General features: G+C 54.2%; 1 protein-coding gene across 1 annotated transcript in view; it reads left to right on the top strand.

The window, feature by feature from the left end:
- The window catches only part of LOC144950339 (prolow-density lipoprotein receptor-related protein 1-like), a 274,971-nt gene that overhangs the window by 224,822 nt on the left and 26,959 nt on the right, over positions 1-23,190 (top strand). Inside the window, exons 49-64 of the mRNA XM_078880487.1 lie at positions 234-362; positions 1,354-1,473; positions 1,839-1,952; positions 2,635-2,784; positions 4,205-4,330; positions 4,632-4,751; positions 7,735-7,863; positions 9,233-9,355; positions 9,813-9,953; positions 11,100-11,290; positions 11,804-11,987; positions 12,968-13,053; positions 16,792-16,911; positions 20,930-20,968; positions 21,853-22,040; positions 22,649-22,854. Coding sequence (XP_078736613.1) covers positions 234-362; positions 1,354-1,473; positions 1,839-1,952; positions 2,635-2,784; positions 4,205-4,330; positions 4,632-4,751; positions 7,735-7,863; positions 9,233-9,355; positions 9,813-9,953; positions 11,100-11,290; positions 11,804-11,987; positions 12,968-13,053; positions 16,792-16,911; positions 20,930-20,968; positions 21,853-22,040; positions 22,649-22,854 — 2,166 coding nt within the window. The remainder of the gene's footprint in view (positions 1-233; positions 363-1,353; positions 1,474-1,838; positions 1,953-2,634; positions 2,785-4,204; positions 4,331-4,631; positions 4,752-7,734; positions 7,864-9,232; positions 9,356-9,812; positions 9,954-11,099; positions 11,291-11,803; positions 11,988-12,967; positions 13,054-16,791; positions 16,912-20,929; positions 20,969-21,852; positions 22,041-22,648; positions 22,855-23,190) is intronic.

Genomic DNA, 23,190 nt, shown 5'->3' with positions numbered 1-23,190 from the left:
TTCATCGCGAGTCTCGGGCTGCCCAAGTGATGTCACTCTCCGTGAGCACCTCGACCGCCATATTCAGTTTTTGCCACCCATTGCTCATTTTACGTACGAGCAGAAGCCTTTTGCTCCCAGACTTGAAGACTGTGACCTAGGAGACATTACGTCCGACCTCACCGAACGTCTTCTCTGTGGCCGCTGCGTAATTCTGCGTTGGCCCTCCGGGGGGCGGGGGGGGGGTACCCAAGCCAAGGGCAAGTGGTGCGACCTGCAGACCGAGTTCGAGTGCACCAACGGCGACTGCATCCGCTTCTACCTGACGTGCGACGGCGTGCCCGACTGCAAGGACAAGTCGGACGAGAAGTCCCTCTACTGCGGTACGCCCCTCTTCCTCCTCACCCACGCTCCTCCGCTGCCCACAATGCCCTCCCCCCGCCACCCACCAGGATTTACTCAAACCCCCCCCTCCCACCCCCTCGCCCCCCAAGGAGCGCAAATTAAATCTCAAAATCACGGCAGCCTCACTGACGGCAGCTACAAATCCGAGCGCCGCTTGAGAGCCAACCGCTTTGCCCATGCCGGGGGGTCGCAGCCGCGGTGGGCGTCGCGGGCGTCCGGGCAACCTCGCCCACCCCCAAACGGCATCTTCGGCCGTGGCTCAGTGGCGCCGACAGAATGTTCCGTGGCCCCCGGGCAGAGTGGAACCTGCCGTGGCGGCGTCGGTGGTGAATGAGGGGGCGTTGTAAAAGATGGGGTCGCTTTTTTCGCATCTGTGATCCAAACAACAGTCAACGGGAACCGAATGAGACGCCCCCGTCGGTGCGTGCCGGGTGCGCGAGCGTGCACCGATGATCACGAGACGTAACCCTTGCACGAGCCTCGGTTAAGAATCGCAACACTTTGAGGACGCTGTCACAGTCGTTTTGGGCGAGTACTAATGAGGTCCCCGAGGTGTAAATGTTCGTCCTCGCCACATTTTTAGGGGGTTTCCCAGTGGCTTATTGCAGCAGCAAACATTGATGGACGTACTGTACTGGTGAGTCCTAACACCAGTCGACAGTTGTGCTTCCCTTTCACTCCTGCCTGTTGGGGGTGGCCAACTTTCGTCAACTCTGTGAGTTGGCGGTCTCCACGACAAAATGGCCATGCGTGCAGTTCTGTTGTTGCTGGTGGTTTGGGTAAGTCCGAGAGCTTTTGTACATGCCATGATTGCACGCTTTGCCGTACGTTGTTAAAACTGCATTGTCACATTGCACCGTTGTGGGGTTTTTACTTGGCCATGAACTGGAGTGGGTCGTGAACTTGACCATTTTTTTCCTGTGCTACGTCACACGCGGAGCACTCGTCACTTCCTTCTCTTTATTGCAGAAAACCGTCAGTGCAAGAGCGGCTACAAGAAATGCCTCAACGGCCGGTGCATGGAGCATGAGAAATGGTGCAATGGCGTGAACGATTGTGCAGACAACTCGGATGAAACTTCCTGCAAAAGTGAGAGGAAAGCCCCTTTCGATTAGGCCCTTGCCTAGCGATGCAATCGTGCGTTGCACACACACACATGGAACAATGACACAATGCACCCCGGCCGCCATCTAAAAGAAAATTGACACCAATTCATTGGGCCTACGCTATTATAATTGTAAGCAAATTCACCCGCTATTCCTCACGGCGGTTGAAAAAAATGTTTCGCCGGTAAAATATTCGGCCGCTTTGCGCGCCGTCTTGCGAGGTGAACGGCTCCGGGGGCTGAAGGCCGTGGCGTGGCACGTGAACGCTGCCGGGCCAGGCACGCGGACTCGGGGGGAGCCCTTCTCTGACTTTTGCACGTGCGTGTGTTGGCTTTGCGTGCGTCACAGACGCGACGTGCGCGGACGATGAGTTCCGCTGCGGAAATGGCGTGTGCCTCCCCAACGCTACGCGCTGCAACCAGCTGGTGGATTGCGACGACGTCTCGGACGAGGTCGGCTGCGGTACGTCGTGCGGATCCCAAGCCAGCATCAGGAGGAATCCGATGAGCCATGAAGCTCCTTTCAACAGATGTCCAGTAGGGGCGGGTCAGAACGGTACAACAACAAACAATACAAAAGCACGATAGGAGTGCAAAATGTAGAAAAGGTAATTAAATAAGCACTATGTTTACCAGGTGAAGCCCTCTGGGCTCTTCGTTTATTTTTCAGAAGCGACCTGGACGCAAATGATAGCTCAACAAAGTGGCTTATCACGTGGAAATTTATAACAGCAAAATGATATAAATGCATGTTTAGATTATGCAGTGCAAGGGAATCGGCGTTTTGGGGCTCCTAAAAGGAAAGCAGCTGCCGGAAAAGGGTATGGGGGAGCCCCCGTCACCATGTCTCGAGTCGGGCAGATACGTGCGTGTGCTGGCAGTTACCTGCAATCCATCACCGTGTCCTCTCTATTTAGTCTTTACTTAGACTGTGAGCAGCCGATGTCCAGTTCAATGCGCCACCGAAAGTACGCGTTCCCTATAATTGGCTATGAACAGCAAATGACTGCACCGGATTAGACGTTGCGCCATAATACGAGGCTATCCGCCCCTCTGTGTCGGTGCCCACGGTGTTGGCTGCCATGGCACGTGCCTCAGATCTGTACGGGCGTGTTTCGCTCTGCGCCGCTGGCGGTGATGTGCAGGCATCACGGACTGCAGCCACTTCCACCGGCTGGGCGTGCGGGCGTCCGGCTACGTGAGCTGCAACTCGACGGCGCTGTGCGTGCTTCCCGCCTGGATCTGCGACGGTGCCAACGACTGCGGAGACTACGCCGACGAGCAGAACTGCAGAAGTTAGTTTTGCGGGAGACGGGCCGACCCCCATCGCACAAATGCTTCCAGGTCATTTGTCATAGCAATAGCCGCTAAGCCCGCGGTTGTGTGTTAATCTGTCTAGCATCCAGTTATTTAACGAGGTTTTGTGCAGTCATTGGCACCCACCCACAGTCACCTCCCACACACACCACTCACTCCACCCACCCACAGACACCTCCTACACACCACTCACACCACCCACCCAGTCACCTCCTACACACACCACTCACTCCACCCACCCACAGACACCTCCTACACACCACTCACACCACCCACCCAGTCACCTCCTACACACACCACTCACTCCACCCACCCACAGACACCTCCTACACACCACTCACACCACCCACCCAGTCACCTCCTACACACACCACTCACTCCACCCACCCACAGACACCTCCTACACACCACTCACACCACCCACCCAGTCACCTCCTACACACACCACTCACTCCACCCACCCACAGACACCTCCTACACACCACTCACACCACCCACCCAGTCACCTCCTACACACACCACTCACTCCACCCACCCACAGACACCTCCTACACACCACTCACACCACCCACCCAGTCACCTCCTACACACACCACTCACTCCACCCACCCAGTCACCTCCTAACCCATACCACCCACCCGTATTCACATCCATTAAAATAAACATCGTAGATAAAAAAAAAACCCGTTTAAATAGATATTGAATGTTCAAAAACAGATGCAGACGTGGTCTCGGGTACGTGATCAAGTATGCTTCTGGGCATTACTGAAGCATCGTCAACTGATTTAACGATTTAAGAAAACGACCGATGAACTTTGTTCGAATATATGAATTGGGTGATTTAACGTGAACACCCATGCTCCTACAGGAATGCGAATGCCTTGAGTACTGAGCTACTCCAAAGCAGGAGGCACTGGAGGGCGAGCTGGGCCTCCAGTGTGTTGCACACTCGACGTGAAGGATGTGGGCAGGTGCTCCAAGCCGAGGGCAAACACATTTATTGTGGTTCATCTGTAAAATGCAACAGCACGTGTGCCACACACAGCAATCTTCACCGAGTCGCCATTAACCACGTGACGGGTGTACACGTCCGGTTAATCAATAACCCTGCCAGCGCCCCCCCACAGGCCCAACTCAGTCATCACATGCTGGTGTACACACAGGCATTGATGTACTGCACAGGCACATGAGGACTTATTAAAAGAGTGGTCCATTCCTAATGTGCCACACATGCACATGCGGCCTCCGAGCCTGCCGCCTGGTTCGTCGTCTGTGCCTTCCCTGCCTCGCGATTCCTGCGTGCAAGCACCGCCGTGTCCTCTGTGCGGTCGCGTTTGCCCTGCCCCTCGCCCTGGCCCTGCCCCCACCCTGGCGATGCCCTCCTGTGCTCCCTCGCAGAGCGCTCGAGCTCTCTGAGCTGCAGTTCAGGATATTTCGGGTGCCCAAAAGGCCGCTGCATCCCCGTCGCGTGGAAGTGCGACTCGGAGCCCGACTGCCAGGACGGCGCCGACGAGAAGAACTGCGGTGAGCTGGCGCCTGCGACGCCGCCTCGTCTCCCGGTTAACGCTCCGCCGAAACGTAACCGCCGGGATGCCGGCAGTGGCGATGCTGACCGCGGAAGGGATCTTTCGCTGAGCAGAGTCCCGTGAACGCCGCTTTGGAGTACATTCAGTTGCACGTGTATTGTATTTATGTATTCATAATGACGAGGAGCTTGAATGGGTAACGTGTTCACTTTGTGACCGTAGAGTTGTGGGTAACGTTACGATGGGAAATGTCAGCCGTAGCTCATGAATAAGAAATGATAATCCACTGACTGTTGCAGACCTGCTCTGCGCGTGGGACCAGTTCGAGTGCGGCAACCACCGCTGCATCAGCAGGCACTGGAAGTGCGACGGGGAGGACGACTGCGGCGACCAGTCGGACGAAGCGGACGCCCTGTGTGGTGAGTGTGGTGTGTGGTGAGTGTCGTGTGTGGTGAGTGTCGTGTGTGGTGAGTGTCGTGTGTGGCGAGTGTCGTGTGTGGTGAGTGTCGTGTGTGGTGAGTGTGGTGTGTGGTGAGTGTGGTGTGTGGTGAGTGTGGTGAGTGTGCTGTGTGGTGAGTGTGGTGAGTGTGGTGAGTGTCGTGTGTGGTGAGTGTGGTGAGTGTCCACCCTGTGTGGTGAGTGTCCCGTGTGGTGAGTGTGGTGAGTGTCCCGTGTGGTGAGTGTGATGAGTGTCCACCCTGTGTGGTGAGTGTCCCTTGTGGTGAGTGTCGTGTGTGGTGAGTGTGATGAGTGTCCACCCTGTGTGGTGAGTGTCCCGTGTGGTGAGTGTGGTGAGTGTCCCGTGTGGTGAGTGTGGTGAGTGTCCCGTGTGGTGAGTGTGGTGAGTGTCCCATGTGGTGAGTGTGGTGAGTGTCCACCCTGTGTGGTGAGTGTCCCTTGTGGTGATTGGAGCAGTGCTGAACGAACCCCGGCGTGATGCAACCCCTAGCAGGATGGCAAATCTCTCAATCACAACAACAACAACTACTCAAAAGTCCACGTGGATTTTCTGCTCAAGATAACCATCGAGGCAGTGCTCGTCTCCTGTTTGCAGCCCTCAGCCAGTGGTGGAAATTCCTCATTCCAACGGCGGGGTAAAGAACATCAATAGGGCAACCAACTGTTGTCCTCCCCACAAAGTGGTCCTAAATTTATCAACCGCAGAGGGATGATGGATCGAGTCAACGCCCAAAACTACACTGGTCAACAAAAAAACAACATTTTTTTCTAGCCTGGACTTTTGCAGCTGTTTTAGACTAATTTCAGGGTGCTGATTCCAAATCTGATCTCAGATTTGCTCTATCACATCATTTTTATGCTATCGGCATACCCCATTTTCATTGATTTTACCCGAAATTAACTCTGTCACTTATGATTGCAAGTTGTTGCGAGTCAGTGACTGCTTTTGTATTCAAATATGGTGCTGTATTTTTAGGATAGTGTGTTTATAATATCATTTTTATGTAGATATCTACATTAATTTAATATTTTTCTTCTGCAGTTTTTATTGAAAATGCAATATTTGATATCTCAAAAACCTGATGTGATAGACAAAAACTGATGCCAGATTTAGAATCAGCACCCAAAAATTACCTTACAACCGTTGGAATACCTTATGCCAGAAAAAGTGTGTTGACCAGTGCTATGATTTAAATTCCAATTTCGGGCCGCTCGCTCTACGGCTGAGTCACCTTGCTCAACACGGCAACTCTCTACAATTGTGCCAATTCCCCAGGCACGGTCAACCCTCCTGGCATGACGCACACCGTTTAGTGGGGTCTTTTGTGAAATACACACGTGTTGCTATCTATATATATGTGAATATGTGTGTGTGTGCGAGCGTTCATGTGAACAGAATCCGTTGAATTCTCAATGCTTAGACGATCGCTATGATCGTGGCATTAATCATATGAGAGTGCAGCGAGTCAGCACTCGCTCACGTGTGAATCTCGCGTGTATCACGGCGAGCCTGGCCTGGGGTCGGCTGCATGGCCGAGTGGATGTTCAGCATCAGCACATCTTGGCAGCAATGCTTTCAAATCGTCGCATGATTGCATTCTCTAGCTGTGCTCCACCTGCATTTTAATCTATAGCAAAGATTTAATGCAAAGTGTCCACCCATCTCCACTGACCTTTAGCAAGTGCTCATGTTCACATTCCTTTGACAACCACTGCTGATAATTGTTTTTTTACCCTTCTATCTGGCAACAAAACTGATACCTTTTTTACAAGGAGTCATGTTTGCATAGACCACAATACCTGCAGCCATAATGCAAACAAAAAACATAACTCTGATAATATATGCACTGGCCTTGAAGTTGATTGGTCCACACCCGAGACAGCTTTCCTTAGAGCCTAGTCTCACATGGGTTGGACCAGATGGCGCCAAAAGGCGCACAACTCAAAGACAATGCACCATCAGAGTATGAGAGCTCGGGGTAAGCATTTATACCATTGGAACCTCATTTGCCAGTAAAAAATATGATATTTGTTTTTTTACCCTTCTATCTGGCAACAAAACTGACACCTATTTTACAAGGAGTCATGTTTGCATAGACCACAATACCTGCAGCCATAATCAGTGTTGTTGCCAGATAGAAGGGTAAAAAACCAATGATCATATTTTTTACTGGCAAATGAGGTTCCAATGGGGAACCACTGCTGACTTCCCGCAAACCGACTCCAGAAGGATAGTGACAAGTTGAGTGAGCTCTCCAGCCCAGATGTGTTCTCACAGCCTCCCAGATGTGAGTCGAGTGCTCTGACCGGGTCGCTAAATTCAAAGTACGAATCTCTAATGCAAAAATATATCGCGTGCGGGAGTGAATGGTGCTATGTGGAACCCCAATTGCAGAATGATGATCAAGAGATCCCGACAACATGGGTGGATAGATCACATCTGATGATAGTCACGATTACTATGAGGCTGATGATGATGATACATATTCGTAACCTTTGGAAGTATAGTGCGTGAGTCTGCATGAACGCCAGTGAATGTCGATCTATTCACTGTCACACTGCTGCACGTGCCCTCGCCTTGCACCATGGAGCAGCATGTGCCCTCTGCTTACACTGAGCGCGGAAGCTGTACGTGTTAACGGTCTATTAGCGCACTGCGCTACAAAGCCGACCGCGTGCGCCCGATGCCCGTTCACGACCAATAATGGTGACGAGTGTCTGGGCCTACTTGAGATCGACCCAGTCTGAAATAACACGCGCCTGCTGCGGTGTGTAAACATCGGCGCTCGGGAGACAAAGGCGGCAGGGCCTAGGTGCTACTCACGCACCTTCTCGTGTGCTGTGGGGGCCTTAATAGGTGCTTGCTAACAGCACGGTCTATTGTAAGCTACGTGGGGGTGGGGGGGAGATCATTGTCCGCGTTTACCATTCTCTCTGGTCCAGGTCACGTGACGTGCTCAGCCGACAAGTTTCATTGTCCGGACTCGCACGCGTGCATCTCCGCCACGTGGCTCTGCGACGGCGACAAGGACTGTCCAGACGGCGCTGACGAGTCTGTGAACAGCGGCTGTGGTAAGCGCCGTTCACACCCGCGCAGCAGCAGCAGCAGCAGCTGCTACTCTTACGTCGGCGGCGTCGGCAAATGTACCTGGGTTTTTTTTTCTGTGTCCTCAGGTGTCGCTGAGACAGCACCACGTGGGCCAAAGTCACGTGTTTGTGGAAAATTTAAACGAACGATTTTGCTGCATTGGCACAAACACGATGAACAAAAACCCAACAACAGCAGCAGCAATAATAAAACTCCACACATTTGTCAATAACACTGCCTGAGAATATATATATAATATGTGACATGACAAGCAAAGGATTAATAAAGATCGATTTAAAGCTTTCGTGACTGCAGGGATTCATCTTCTTGGTTCTTTCGGTAAAGTCACGTAGAAGGGAAATAATAAAATAAAAAAAATTACACATAATAAAATACAAGCAATTATTTTATTATTTCCCTTCTACGTGACTTTACTGAAAGAACCAAGAAGATTAATAAAGAGTTATATAAGGGCCAAAATACAAGGGGCATTGCCCAAAACGTCAGAAATGATATATGTTAAGGCAGTGTTATTTACGGAGGCGTCGATGTTCTTTTGTTGGTGAAATGGTACGGTGTTAGTCAATAATTGGCACTGAAATGAATATGTTTTACACAACGTTGCAGGTATCACAGGTGAATGCGTGTGACCCAGTGCTTGGGAGGCAGGGTTGGTGGACCGCGAGGAGATTGTCGTGTGCGTGAGAAGTTGAATCCACCCCGAGTCTGTGGAAGGCTGCAGTGCGGGGAAAAATGTGTCCCTGCCGAACCCGTGCGGTCTCGTGGGCTCTCTCCTAGTAGTCTTGATTTTTTCCAAGATGTAAACCACAAACAAATGGTCCAAACATTCCAATGCAGAACCCTTCCGAAGCTTCCGTGAGATTAAATAAAAATTAAATTTTTATTTTATTTGCACCAATACTCTTCAGAAACCGCCATTTGGTATCTGTAAGTGAATTAGTTCTGACGTGAAGACTGTGTTCAAACACTACAAGATAAAGGGGCAGCCCTGAAAGTGCCTGCTCACGCCACTGCTCGCTAAAGGGCCTCCGCTCGAGCGAGCTCTAGAGAGGATTTGATCTGCTCGTCTACGCTGTCCCAGCCGTGTTGGAAGAGGTTGGGGTAACCACGCATTACCCCACCGCACGTGCCCTGCCAATCGACTAACCGTGGCGTGTAGACATTTTGTCTTGCCGGGCGGGCAGAGGTGGGATCGAACCGGCGACCTCTGGACCGCAAGCGCAGTGTGATAACCCTCCCGTCGCGTGAGGTGGTGCCGCTGGTGCCCTGGGGCTGCGCAGGTGCCCGTCCAGGGTGGTTCGCTCACCGCGCCGCTGCTCTCCGTGTGCTCAGCGTTCAGAGACGTCTGCGGGGCCGACGAGTTCCAGTGCCAGAACAGGCGGTGCATCCTGCAGCGCTGGGTGTGCGACCACGACGACGATTGCGGCGATGGCTCCGACGAGTCCGCAGAGTGCGGTCAGCAGCCCCCACACATCTATACACACCACTCACACACGCCACCCACCCACACACGCCACCCACCCACACGACCCACACGCATCTATACACACATCTATACACACCGCTCACGCCACCCACCCACCCAACCCACACACAGACATCTCCCACACATTTATACACAGCACTCACGCCCCCCACCCACACCACCCATACACATGCATCTATACACACCATTCACACCAAACACCCACACCACCCACCCACATGCACCTCCTACACATCTATACACAGCACTCACGCCACCCACCCACACCACCCACCCACACGGACCTCCCACACATCTATACACAGCACTCACGCCACCCACCCACACCACCCACACCACCTTTCCTGCGCGTACGCTGAGCGCCGGCCGTCCAGACGGAGCCGTGCACAGGGCGTTCTCCCTCTCCGCCTCTCCTCTCGGCCCCAGACTACCCCGTGTGCAAAGCCAGCGAGTTCCAGTGCCAGAACAAGCGCTGCCTCCTCGACAGCAGCTGGGAGTGCGACGGCTTCTTCGACTGCCACGACCACACGGACGAGGCGCCCTTGAACCCGCGCTGCTCCCTCGGTGGTCAGTGGCCGCCCCCTCGCCCGTCTGGCACGCACTGGGCCGGTTGCGGGGTTGACCGTGCCGACGTTGAACCGAACAAAATGTATCTTCTTGTCCGCAGGCAGCGCGTAGTAATGACGCTGGTGGTGACGCACATAGTCATGCTGCAGGTTTAATGAACAAGTGACACTATGGGATTTCGCGCGGTATAGTATTGTAATTGTAATTCAACCACGAATGGGCTCACGATCAATCTTTCACGCTGACAACGTTAATTAAAATCTAATCGTGATCATGGGCAGTTACATTCGAGGCATTTTTACGCGTCAGGAATGGAGGCGCATTAACTCGGAGCGAACGAGCGAATGCTCCCGCGTGTGTCGCGAGTGGCCTGAGGCCTCCTGCTCACCGTGACCTCATGCGAGAGAGAGAGGGGGGAATGCGAAGATGATGAATCCTGCGTAGTGGCGGCGTTTCCGCACCAGTTCGGCGGTAGAGTTGAGCGGCTTGCGATCGGAAGTTCCGTGAGTTCGAAACCTGGTTCTGGTGGGGGGGCGGTGGTGGGGGAGGGGGGTTGACTCGGCACATCATCCCGCACCTCTGGGGGGGGTCGATAAAATGGGCTACCGCTCTGTGGGGAAGTCAACAGTGGTTCTGCTGTAGAGAGGCTCGGAGAACACCTCCCTCGCGATGGTGACGTCAACAAGTGGTCCGCTATGGTTACTGAAAAGTGGTTTCTTGTTTTTGCCAAAGTTGCAGAAAAACACTTGAATTGTTTAACAAAGACGTGTCCATTGTTATTTGTTGCATTTACTGTTACACAGCCGTCCTGAGCGCAATCGCCGTAATTGGTCATGTGCCGAGAAGGAGCCGCGGGCCACGAACTCGGCTGCACCGGAGGAAGCCGACAGCGCGCCGCCAACTCGCGGCCGTCAGAAGGCGACAATCGCTGCCCGCGGCGCTCATTTGAGCAGCAAATCTCGTTGGCCCTCTGACCGCGCCGCCGGTCTTGCGTCGTCCATGCGTCCGCGTATCCTGCCCGCCCGCCCTCCGTGCGTTTGAAGCCGAGTGATATTTTAGTCGTGAGCCAAGCCAAGCAAACTGACGGCGGCGTGAATGTCTTGTTTTGTTGTTGGACGGGTGGCTGGGGGTGTGTGGCGAGCGCAGAGAGGAAGTGCAACGACTCCGCGTCGTTCCTGTGCGCCAACGGGCGGTGCGTCGGCGAGTCCCAGCTGTGCGACAACCGCGATGACTGCGAGGACGGCTCCGACGAGCGCAACTGCAACATCAACGAGTGCTCGGACCGCCGAGTCAGCGGCTGCACCCAGGACTGCATCGATCTCAGGATCGGATACAAGGTCCGCGCCCCCCCCCCCCCTTCCCCCACCCCTCACCCCCTCGCGAGCCTTGCGTTACAAAGCAGGAAAGCAAGTGCTGAGTGTGCTGTGAATGACAATCTATTAGCTGCCAGGTTACAGTCTTAATACACGTGCATATTTTATGGTGGTCGTTGTTTATTGTTGTTGAATCGTGCATAACCGTGACTTTTTCGCCTAATCCAAGGATGTTTAGGAGGTCACGCTCCCGTGAGCCTCACTTTATACGACGATCACCCGAACATAGACACATGTAAGCGATACCATGCAGCTCTGGACACCGCATGTACATGTCGTCTCAGATACTGAGCTCCAGTTAAGTTGTCTGGAGCCGTTAAGTGCCTCTTAGTCAGCAGTGTCCGTCTTGAGATGTCCCTCCGGGGAGGTCCGCGCGCATTTGCCCGTGCGCGTGGCGTGCGCATCTCCGATCGCCTCGCCGGCCGCGGCGCTTCGCCGAACGGGCCGCTGACGCGCGCGATCTCCGCGCCGACGCAGTGCAAGTGCCGGCCGGGCTTCCAGCTGAAGAACGACGGCAAGACTTGCATCGACGTGGACGAGTGCCGGACCGCGTACCCCTGCAGCCAGACGTGCGTCAACACCCACGGCAGCTTCAAGTGCCTCTGCGAGGACGGTTACAGGGCCCGGGAAAATGACAGCAGCAGCTGCAAGGCCCTCTCCGGTGCGGCGCTGCGACGGCGGGGTGTCGGGGTCACGGGGTGTCGGGGTCACGGGGGGTCGGGATCACGGGGGGTCAGGGTCACGGGTGTGGGGGTCATGGGGTGTGGGGGTCACGGGGTGTGGGGGTCATGAGGAGTCAGGGGGTCGGGGTCACGGAGGGTCGGGGTCACGGGGTGTGGGGGTCATGGGGTGTGGGGGTCACGGGGTGTCGGGGTCACGGAGGGTCGGGGTCACGGGGTGTGGGGGTCATGGGGGGTCGGGGTCACGGGGGGGGGGGGGCGGGCACGGCCACCACCGCATTGCATCATCGAACGTGACCGGCATGGTGCTCGGTTTCCGTGGCATCGCACGGTGACAAATGGCACAGCGAGCGGGGGGTGGGGGGGGTAGGGGGGGGTGGTGGGGCTGGTTTTGGCGACGACGGCGATGCCGGTTGGCTTTCGGTGTTCGCTCCGTGCGTGGCTCACGCCGCCGCAGCGCAGCATCTCGGCGTTACGCATTTATTGTTTTGCGTGCTCGCCGCAAAAACATCCGTTGCCACCCGTGCCAGGCTGAACGCGGTTCGCGTGGACATTACCAGGTAGATGCGGGATAAAGGGAAGAGTGCAGCCCTCTGATCGCTTGCTCACGCCGCTGTTGGTGAAAGAGCCACTCAAGAGGGTGTTTGGCCTACTCTTCCATACTAGCCACATGTCTTGGAGGGGGAAGGGGGAGCACCCACTCATTACCCCAGCCCCACCGACTGTGACGTGCCGATTCACAAAAACAAGAACGAGGTTGAGCGACACACACCGCCTTGTTGTGCGTACGTCTGTTGAACTTCTTTCGCACCGTACATAGTCAACCGTGCTGATCACAGGCGCTACTGTCGGTGGCGACGTAAATCAGAGACGTGAAGATTGTGTCGGCGGTGATGATGATGGTGATGATGGTTGACCGTGATGACGACGCTAATCTTTCAGCTCCCGCGTTTGTCCCCAGACGAGGAAGCAGTGCTGATTTTTGCCAACCGCTACTACCTGCGCAAAGTGAACCTGGACGGCTCCAACTACACCCTGCTCAAGGCGGTGAGCTGCGGGCACCACACAGCATCTCAGCCCTGACACCCCCTCCCCCCCCCCACCGCTGTGGTGCACACGTTACGTAAACGTGAGTTTACGCAAACGCACGCGCGTTCTTCAAAAGTGGCGGTGTAGTCATGGTGATGGTTTGGAGGACAGGCGGGAGTTGTTCAGGAAGGGTAGTGACAGGGGTTGGGGTAGTGACAGGGCTAGTGATAAGGGTAGTGACAGGGGTTGGGGTAGTGATAGGGGTTGTGGTAGTGATAGGGGTTGGGGTAGTGATAGGGGTTAGGGTAGTGATAGGGGTTGGGGTAGTGATAGGGCTAGTGATAAGGGTAGTGACAGGGGTTGGGGTAGTGATAGGGGTTGTGGTAGTGATAGGGCTAGTGATAAGGGTAGTGACAGGGGTTGGGGTAGTGATAGGGGTTGGGGTAGTGATAGGGGTTGTGGTAGTGATAGGGGTTGGGGTAGTGACAGGGGTTGTGGTAGTGATAGGGCTAGTGATAAGGGTAGTGACAGGGGTTGGGGTAGTGATAGGGGTTGGGGTAGTGATAGGGGTTGTGGTAGTGATAGGGGTTGGGGTAGTGATAGGGCTAGTGATAAGGGTAGTGACAGGGGTTGGGGTAGTGATAGGGGTTGGGGTAGTGATAGGGGTTGGGGTAGTGACAGGGGTTGTGGTAGTGATAGGGCTAGTGATAAGGGTAGTGATAGGGGTTGGGGTAGTGATAGGGGTTTGGGTAGTGATAGAGGTTTGGGTAGTTATAGGGGTTTGGGTAGTGATAGGGGTTTGGGGTAGTGATAGGGGTAGGGGTAGTGATAGGGTAGTGATAGGGGTTAGGGTAGTGATAGGGGTAGTGATAGGGGTTGGGGTAGTGATAGGGGTTGGGGTAGTGATAGGGGTTGGCGTAGTGATAGGGGTTGGGGTAGTGATAGGGGTTGGGGTAGTGATAGGGGTTGGGGTAGTGATAGGGGTTGGGGTAGTGATAGGGGTTGGGGTAGTGATAGGGGTTGGGGTAGTGATAGGGGTTGGGGTAGTGAGAGTGGTTGGGGTAGTGATAGGGGTTGGGGTAGTGATAGGGGTTGGGGTAGTGATAGGGGCTGGGGTAGTGATAGGGGTTGGGGTAGTGATAGGGGTTGGGGTAGTGATAGGGGTTGGGGTAGTGAGAGTGGTTGGGGTAGTGATAGGGGTTGGGGTAGTGATAGGGGTTGGGGTAGTGATTGGGGCTGGTGTAGTGATAGGGGTTGGGGTAGTGATAGGGGTTGGGGTAGTGATAGGGGTTGGGGTAGTGATAGGGGTTGGGGTAGTGAGAGTGGTTGGGGTAGTGATAGGGGTTGGGGTAGTGATAGGGGTTGGGGTAGTGAGAGTGGTTGGGGTAGTGATAGGGGTTTGGGTAGTGATAGGGGTTGGGGTAGTGAGAGTGGTTGGGGTAGTGATAGGGGTTGGGGTATTGATAGGGGTTGGGGTAGTGATAGGGGTTGGGGTAGTGATAGGGGTTGGGGTATTGATAGGGGTTGGGGTAGTGATAGGGGTTTGGGTAGTGATAGGGGTTGGGGTATTGATAGGGGTTGGGGTAGTGATAGGGGTTGGGGTAGTGATAGGGGTTGGGGTAGTGATAGGGGTTGGGGTAGTGATAGGGGTTTGGGTAGTGATAGGGGTTGGGGTATTGATAGGGGTAGTGATAGGGGTTGGGGTATTGATAGGGGTAGTGATAGGGGTAGTGATAGGGGTTGGGGTAGTGATAGGGGTAGTGATAGGGGTAGTGATACGGGTAGTGATAGGGTTGGGGTAGTGATAGGGGTAGTGATAGGGGTAGTGATAGGGGTAGTGATAGGGTTGGCGTAGTAGGGTTGGGGTAGTGATATGGGTTGGGGTAGTGATAGGGGTTGGGGTAGTGATAGGGGTTGGGGTAGTGATAGGGGTTGGGGTAGTGATATGGGTTGGGGTAGTGATAGGGGTTGGGGTAGTGATAGGGGTTGGGGTAGTGATAGGGGTTGGGGTAGTGATAGGGGTTGGGGTATTGATAGGGGTTGGGGTAGTGATAGGGGTTGGGGTAGTGATAGGGGTTGGGGTAGTGATAGGGGTTGGGGTAGTGATAGGGGTTGGGGTAGTGATAGGGGTTGGGGTAGTGATATGGGTTGGGGTAGTGATAGGGGTTGGGGTAGTGATAGGGGTTGGGGTAGTGATAGGGGTTGGGGTAGTGATAGGGGTTGGGGTAGTGATAGGGGTTGGGGTAGTGATAGGGGTTTGGGTAGTGATAGGGGTTGGGGTATTGATAGGGGTAGTGATAGGGGTTGGGGTATTGATAGGGGTAGTGATAGGGGTAGTGATAGGGGTTGGGGTAGTGATAGGGGTAGTGATAGGGGTAGTGATACGGGTAGTGATAGGGTTGGGGTAGTGATAGGGGTAGTGATAGGGGTAGTGATAGGGGTAGTGATAGGGTTGGCGTAGTAGGGTTGGGGTAGTGATATGGGTTGGGGTAGTGATAGGGGTTGGGGTAGTGATAGGGGTTGGGGTAGTGATAGGGGTTGGGGTAGTGATATGGGTTGGGGTAGTGATAGGGGTTGGGGTAGTGATAGGGGTTGGGGTAGTGATAGGGGTTGGGGTAGTGATAGGGTTGGGGTAGTGATACGGGTAGTGATAGGGTTGGGGTAGTGATAGGGGTAGTGATAGGGGTAGTGATAGGGGTAGTGATAGGGGTAGTGATAGGGGTAGTGATAGGGGTTGGGGTAGTGATACGGGTAGTGATAGGGGTTGGTGTAGTGATAGGGGTTGGGGTAGTGATAGGGGTTGGGGTAGTGATAGGGGTTGGGGTAGTGATACGGGTAGTGATAGGGGTTGGTGTAGTGATAGGGGTTGGGGTAGTGATAGGGGTTGGGGTAGTGATACGGGTTGGGGTAGTAATAGGGTTGGGGTAGTGATAGGGGTTGGGGTAGTGATATGGGTTGGGGTAGTGATATGGGTTGGGGTAGTGATAGGGGTTGGGGTAGTGATATGGGTTGGGGTAGTGATAGGGGTTGGGGTAGTGATATGGGTTGGGGTAGTGATAGGGTTGGGGTAGTGATAGGGGTTGGGGTAGTGATAGGGGTTGGGGTAGTGATAGGGTTGGGGTAGTGATAGGGGTTGGGGTAGTGATAGGGGTTGGGGTAGTGAGAGTGGTTGGGGTAGTGATACGGGTAGTGATAGGGTTGGGGTAGTGATAGGGTTGGGGTAGTGATATGGGTTGGGGTAGTGATATGGGTTGGGGTAGTGATGGGCTTTAAGGGAGGAATGGAAGTAGTTTAGTGATTGAAAGATGGAGGGGAGGAGAGAAGTTCACGTTTATTTGGTTTAACCCGGTGAGAACTCAAGAGACTAGAATATCCTCATTTGCAAGAGTATCCAGGGGCATAGTCTGCAGCAGGGGGCAACGATTGTTTTGCAAAGTTCCAATTGAGTAATTGTTTTGCGGCTGAGTTTTCTAATTTGCCAAATTTGGGTCTTGGACGCCGGCACGCACATGACCCACTCTTGAAAATAACGGCAAGGAACCTTTAATGTTCACGGTGAAGCAGACGGCGCGTTGGTATTTCTACGGTTCTTACACTCAGTTGGCCTTACCTGTTAAAATAAAAATAGTTTAAGTTCAAGTTTTTTTTATTCGATGCCACGTGGATGCGCGGTCCACCTTAGGTGCCTGAGCCGGACATCGCTGCGCGGCTAAGCAATGAAAAACGAGCAATCGCTTTTCCGTCACGTCTCCGCAGGGCCTGAACAATGCGGTGATGCTCGACTTTGAAGTGAGAGAGCAGCGCGTGTACTGGACCGACGTGACCGCGCTGGGCAGCATGACCCGCCGCATGCACCTCAACGGCTCCGACGTGCAGGTGACGGCCGCTCGTGCCACGCGAACACCCACCATGCGCAGAGGAGCGCCTGTCCCCTCGTTACCTAGACGAACGCCCAGTTAAGCGAGACCCCCCACCGGCATTCAATGGCCTTCCCTCGTCGTGCCGAGAAGGTGGTGGCGGTGCCGGGAATTTCTCCTTGAACCGCTGCATTCCTCGTTGAACGGGCGCTCCGCCCACCCACAATGCATTCTGTCCCGGCGACGGTGAAAGAGCGGCGATGTACGCGTCCGAGTGAGGACGGGGGTGCGACCTGCATGGGGGAACCTGGAGGTGGTGGCGTTCGCACGCAGCCAGCAGCCATTGCCATCGCACGAACGTCCCCATCACACGAACCCCCCACATCACGCAAGCCCTGGCAGCACAAACGACACCGCACAGGTCCCCGTTACACGACCCACCCCCTCCTTCCCCCCCCCCCCCCCCAGTTATACAAGCACCCCGTCACATGAAGCCCTATCGCACAAGTCGCAGTTACAAGAGAGTCCCACCCGTAACACGATGGCGCAACTATTGTGGCCGCTCGCCTCAGGCTCCAGAAGGATGAGGCCTGCTCAACGGTACCGCGTGCGCCATTTTGATCATTGTTGCTCAGAGCGTCGAGGTGGTGGCTCGTCTCCTGCTTACAACTCCGAGCCAGTGGTGGACAATTCAACAGTGATTTTCCACCCATTAGGAGAATCGCTGATGACCTCCCCACAAAGTGGTACTCATTTCTATTGACCCCAGAGTGATGATTGGCTGCGTTAACTCACAACCAAGGCTTGAACTCGCGACCTTCCGCTTTGCAGGCCGCTCGCTCTACCACCGAGACGGCCCGTAGTAGCCTGCGGTCTTTGCGGTCGACCGATGAAACAATTTGCCGGAGTCGCCTCGTGGCCTCGTCCCATCTTGTTCCACTGCCATTTTGATGATGACACTTGAGCCTCAATGAGGCATAACTTGGCATTTAAATCAGATAATTAGCAATGTATGCAAGCATGCACGTTGAACTTCTTTTCCACCGTACGTAGCCAACCGTGGCTAATCTGAGGAGCGGGATAAATGACAACAAAGCAATGGCAACTTTTTCTTTGAGTTTGACATTCTATCATCTGTTCTAATTATATTTTAGTGTCCCTCTTTGCTCATAATGCAGCTACGGATATATTCCATATTTGCCATTGGCTGCCTGTCATAATGACACTTCCATATCTCCACGCTAGAGGAATGAAAGCTGTCAAAGTAGAGTCTCCCCGGAAACAAGGGGGGTTATCTTTGAGTCTCACTCGAGGTTTGAGTGTCACGGGTGGTTTATTAATTTTTTTGCCCCGAATTTGGTTTCAGTTATGAATCATTCATGAGGCCTGGTATTTGTATAGAAATGGATGAGACCTTAATTCAACAAAGCAATGGAAATTAAATTGGCAGAGTTTTACATTGCCAGCTTGCGTGCACGTAGCGCCTTTTGCAGCCTCACGTGTCCACTTCTCAATGTGGGGTGGGGGAATGAAAAAAACTTTCTGATGAGAGAGCCCATTTATTTGATAACCTTGAGGTTGCCTTTGAAATACTGAACTCATCTACTGTAGTGTGTATATTTGCGGCTGATGGTTAAATGCTCATTTTATTGGGGCGGATTCGTAGTGCAGTTGGATTCCCAGCCCCGGATAACATCGGTGCCGAATGATATCTGAACCGGTCCCAGGCCCCCCTCCCCCCTATCACCAACCCACACTGACTGGCACAGTGAAGTATGGTCAAACTCGCCAGAGGCCGACGGCGGCATGAGCACGCCTTCATTCCGTAGTGGGTTGCAAAAAACGATTCCGTACCACGACCTTCTGTGGTGTTCAGTTTATTGCCCTTCCACCCCCCCCGCACCTCCTATTGTGACGGTTGACTACCTACGGTGCAAAAGAAGCCCAACGTCGCGTGCACGCAAACGTACAACTGCACGCTGCACCTGCTTGCCCCACAAGCGGCGGAAGATCAACGGCGGGCCACGGTGTGTGACCGCCGAGCCGGCGAACGAGCAACTCGATGCCGCGTCTCGCCCGTGGCGCCGCTTCGCAGGCGGCCTCTCGTAGCCGCCACGTGGCTCGCGAACCTCGACAAGTCGAGCCCCGGTGTTCTTCACGCGAGAATCTAGAGGGGTGTTCTTTACGCGGGAATCTAGAGCGGTGTTCTTCACGCGAGAGTGTAGCGCGGTGTTCTTCACACGAGAGTGAAGAGCGGTGTTCTTCACACGAGAATCTAGAGGGGTGTTCTTCACACGAGAATCTAGAGGGGTGTTCTTCACACGAGAATCTAGAGCGGTGTTCTTCACACGAGAATCTAGAGGGGTGTTCTTCACACGAGAATCTAGAGCGGTGTTCTTCACGCGAGAATCTACAGCGGTGTTCTTCACGCGATAATCTAGAGCGGTGTTCTTCACACGGGAATCTAGAGGGGTGTTCTTCACGTGAGAATCTAGAGCGGTGTTCTTCATGCGAGAATCTAGAGCGGTGTTCTTCACGCGAGAATCTAGAGTGGTGTTCTTCTCGCGAGAATCTAGAGTGGTGTTCTTCACGCGAGAATCTACAGCGGTGTTCTTCACGCGAGAATCTAGAGCGGTGTTCTTCACGCGAGAATCTAGAGCGGTGTTCTTCACACGAGAATCTTGAGTGGTGTTCTTCACGCGAGAATCTAGAGCGGTGTTCTTCACACGATAATCTAGAGCGGTGTTCTTCACGCGAGAGTGTAGCGCGGTGTTCTTCACACGGGAATTTAGAGGGGTGTTCTTCACGTGAGAATCTAGAGCGGTGTTCTTCACACGATAATCTAGCGCAGTGTGCCTCACTGATTTTCTGGGGGCGGTGGCATTGTTGCCGATAAGACAACATCAGTGTGAAAACCGCCACACGTGTTGTGTGTATTGTGGGGGGCCCGCACATCAGGGAGCCGCACGAAAGCCACCAGGAGCCGCCAGTGGCCGGCGGGCCTTGCAGTAAAGAACCCTGCTCTGGCCCGGACGCCAGACGAAGAAAATTAACTGTTAATTTTAATTGCTAATCACTGCAAAAGTTTTGAGGATACGTGTCGGTATGAATAATAATAATAATAGTCATGGACATCCTCAGGGCCTGCTTGGTGTGTGCGGCCAACTCTTTTACAGCATCCATGCATTGAGCGTTCAGAGAGAAGAGAAAAAAAAAATCCCATGCATGAGTTAACAGTAAACATTCCGTGCAGCTTACTTAGAAACCTACTTGCTGTACAGCCTCCCGAGAGGGACCTGAATGGCCTGCGCCCAGTGTGATCTCTGCCACGCTGCGCCAAACCAATTGTAGAGTCGCATGGATCATCGCTGTACGCTAAACTTGACGACCGGGGAGGTGTGCGCGCATTAAAATGAAAATAAACGTTCACTCGGTTATTTATCTTCTCATTTCACACGGTGCCCGGTTTTACAGGCGAACCGTCGTTAAAAAAAAATTAGCTTCCAATACGGCGCCACTGCCGATGCACTGATGTGACCGGTCCCCATCCACCCCGCCCGCCTCTCTGTGTCTGTCTGTCTGTGTGTCTGTCTGTCTGTCTGTGTGTCTGTCTGTGTGTCTGTCTGTGTGTCTATATGTGTGTCTGTCTATGTGTCTGTCTGTCTGTCTGTGTCTGTCTGTCTGTGTGTCTCTCTGTGTGTGTGTCTGTCTCTCTCTGTCTGTCTGTCTGTGTGTCTGTCTGTCTCTCTTTGTGTCTGTCTGTGTGTCTGTCTGTGTGTCTGTCTGTCTATCTGTGTGTCTGTGTGTCTGTCTGTGTGTCTATCTGTGTGTCTGTCTGTGTGTCTGTCTGTCTGTGTGTCTGTGTGTCTGTCTGTGTGTCTGTCTGTGTGTCTGTCTGTGTGTCTGTGTGTCTGTGTGTCTATCTGTGTGTCTGTTTGTCTGTGTGTGTCTGTCTGTGTGTCTGTGTGTCTGTCGGTTTGTCTGTGTGTCTGTGTGTGTGTCTATCTGTCTCTCTCCCCGTGGGTGAGTCTCTGCAGATCTTGCACCAGAGTGTAAACTCCGAGGACGAGCACGGGGTGGGTCTAAGGTCGACTGCTTTATCTCGCTTTGTGTGTCGTTCTCGTGGCACGTTGTCCCGCGGGCATGCTGCTTCGCGAGTGTTTCTCTCTCTCTCTGTGTGTGTCCCTGTCATTGCCCACCCGCCCCCCTCTCTACTGAGTCACAGTGGGCGAGAGAGAGGGGGGGGAGGCGTCAGACGAGGGGTGCGGTGCCCCCCACACCCCCTCACTCCCTCTGGTGGCCAAAGCTACGAGTTGGGGGCAGGGGTGTCCTTGACAACCACTATGTCAAGCACAGCGTGAAAGAACAACAACAGTTATTTTGCGAAAACGGAGCGCGCCCCCACAGCGTTAAATGCTCGAGACCGTGAGCGTAACGGTGAATAATAGCCCCGAGGTGCGAACGTGCGAGGCTAATCACAAGTTTTGGGATGCCCCCAGCTGACCGATTGCCGCACCCCCTGAGCTGATATCATGGCGTCACTACGCCACTGCCGGGGATAAACAATGTGGCTCGGCCTTCCGCAGCAGCAGCAGCGTCCACACGGAGGGCAACTCCAGGCAACCCCCATTGGCATCTGTTTACCACCACTCGTGGCTTATGCGTTGCATGCGGATAAAAGATTAAAAAGGGGGGGGGGATTTTTTTGTAAACCTTTCTCGAGATGACGTGCGGTGGACCGTGTCTGTTGTTGGCCTCTGTTCGTTCGTGTTGCCGGCATGCTTTGTGGTTTTCTGTGTGTGTGTGTACCGCCATACAGTAAGTCTAATGTACGTTCGAAAAAGACGATTGCGTTTTGTTTATGGACTCGCCTTTAAATGGGCGCGCTCCCGGCTCGCACATCGGCGTGAAGGCCTCTCCTCCGGTGCTTCAGTCGAGACCCTCCTTGCCACACGCACAGGTCCTTCACCGGACGAGCCTGAGCAACCTGGACGGCCTGGCAGTCGACTGGGTCGGCCAGAACCTGTACTGGTGCGACAAGGGGCGCGACACCATCGAGGTGTCGCGCCTGGACGGGCGATACCGCGCCGTGCTGCTCGGCTCCGGCCTCCAGGAGCCCCGGGCCCTCGCCGTGGACCCCCCGAGAGGGTGAGACGCGGAGCCGATGCCGTCAGCCGCGCCGTGGGTTTGTCACGTGCTGCTCGCCTTGTCTGCGGCCTGCTCGCCCGAGAGCACGCTGACCGCATCATCTTGATCATCGTCATCATCATCACCGTGCTCACAATCAACAGGGGCGCACCGCAGCTTCGTGTACTGTCATCTAGGGATCATCTCGAGCCCCTGTGGGACAAGCTCTACGACTTGGCTGCTGAGATGGTGGGAGTGAGTTCAGATCATGCAGCATAGGCCCAATTGCTTCAACTATAGCATAATTCCCACCAATCACTTAAAATTATTATTTCCCACTATATAAGATCGAATGTGTCATGTAAAATAAAGGTATCGCCATGTGCGGTTTCCGGCAATGACGTTTGCCGACCCAGGCATGAGGGCGGCCTGCGATGAGGTGTGTTCTTGTAAGGATGCTGGTGGGACACTGTAGAAGCGGATCTTGAACATCGGCTGTCAAGGACCGTCTCGAGGAAGGAAGGAAGCGATGGGTGGCCGTGGTGACGTGATCAACATCGGCCCACGGCGACCTCTTGACCTTGCGAGGAGGAGGGAGCCGATGGCCATGCGTGTCCCCCGTGCCGCAGGTACCTGTACTGGACGGACTGGGGCAAGCATCCGCACATCGGCCGCGTGGGAATGGACGGCTCCAACCGCAGCGTGATCATCGGCTCGCACATCACGTGGCCCAACGGCCTCACGCTCGACTACGTCAACGAGCGCATCTACTGGGCGGACGCGCGCGACGACTACATCCAGTTCGCGGACATGGACGGAGCCAACCGGCACACAGGTGCTCGCCGGAGACGCTGGCGCCGTGGCCGCTCGTGTCGGTCGACGGGGAGGGCTCCGTCGATTGCCACGGGTGGCTCCTTCGGGGGGATTGGGGGCGGGGGGTGAGGGGGTGGCATGCTCGGGAAATGTGATGTTAGCAGAATCTTTAGGGGGGGTTAAAGAAAACTACTTTATTGTGACCAGGACAACTCAAAATCAGTGCAAGTTCGAATCCAGGTCATGGTTCCATTTAGCCCATCATCCGTTTGGGGTCAACAAATTAAGTGCCGCTGTGTGGGAAGTCAATGGTTGTTGTCCTATGAATAAACTGGTCACTGCCATATGACTGTGGGTC

The sequence above is a fragment of the Lampetra fluviatilis genome, chromosome 1 (assembly GCF_964198595.1).
Source record: "Lampetra fluviatilis chromosome 1, kcLamFluv1.1, whole genome shotgun sequence".
NCBI lineage: Eukaryota > Metazoa > Chordata > Hyperoartia > Petromyzontiformes > Petromyzontidae > Lampetra > Lampetra fluviatilis.
Note: the sequence above shows the minus strand (reverse complement) of the source record. Positions and strands in the feature narration are given on the sequence as shown.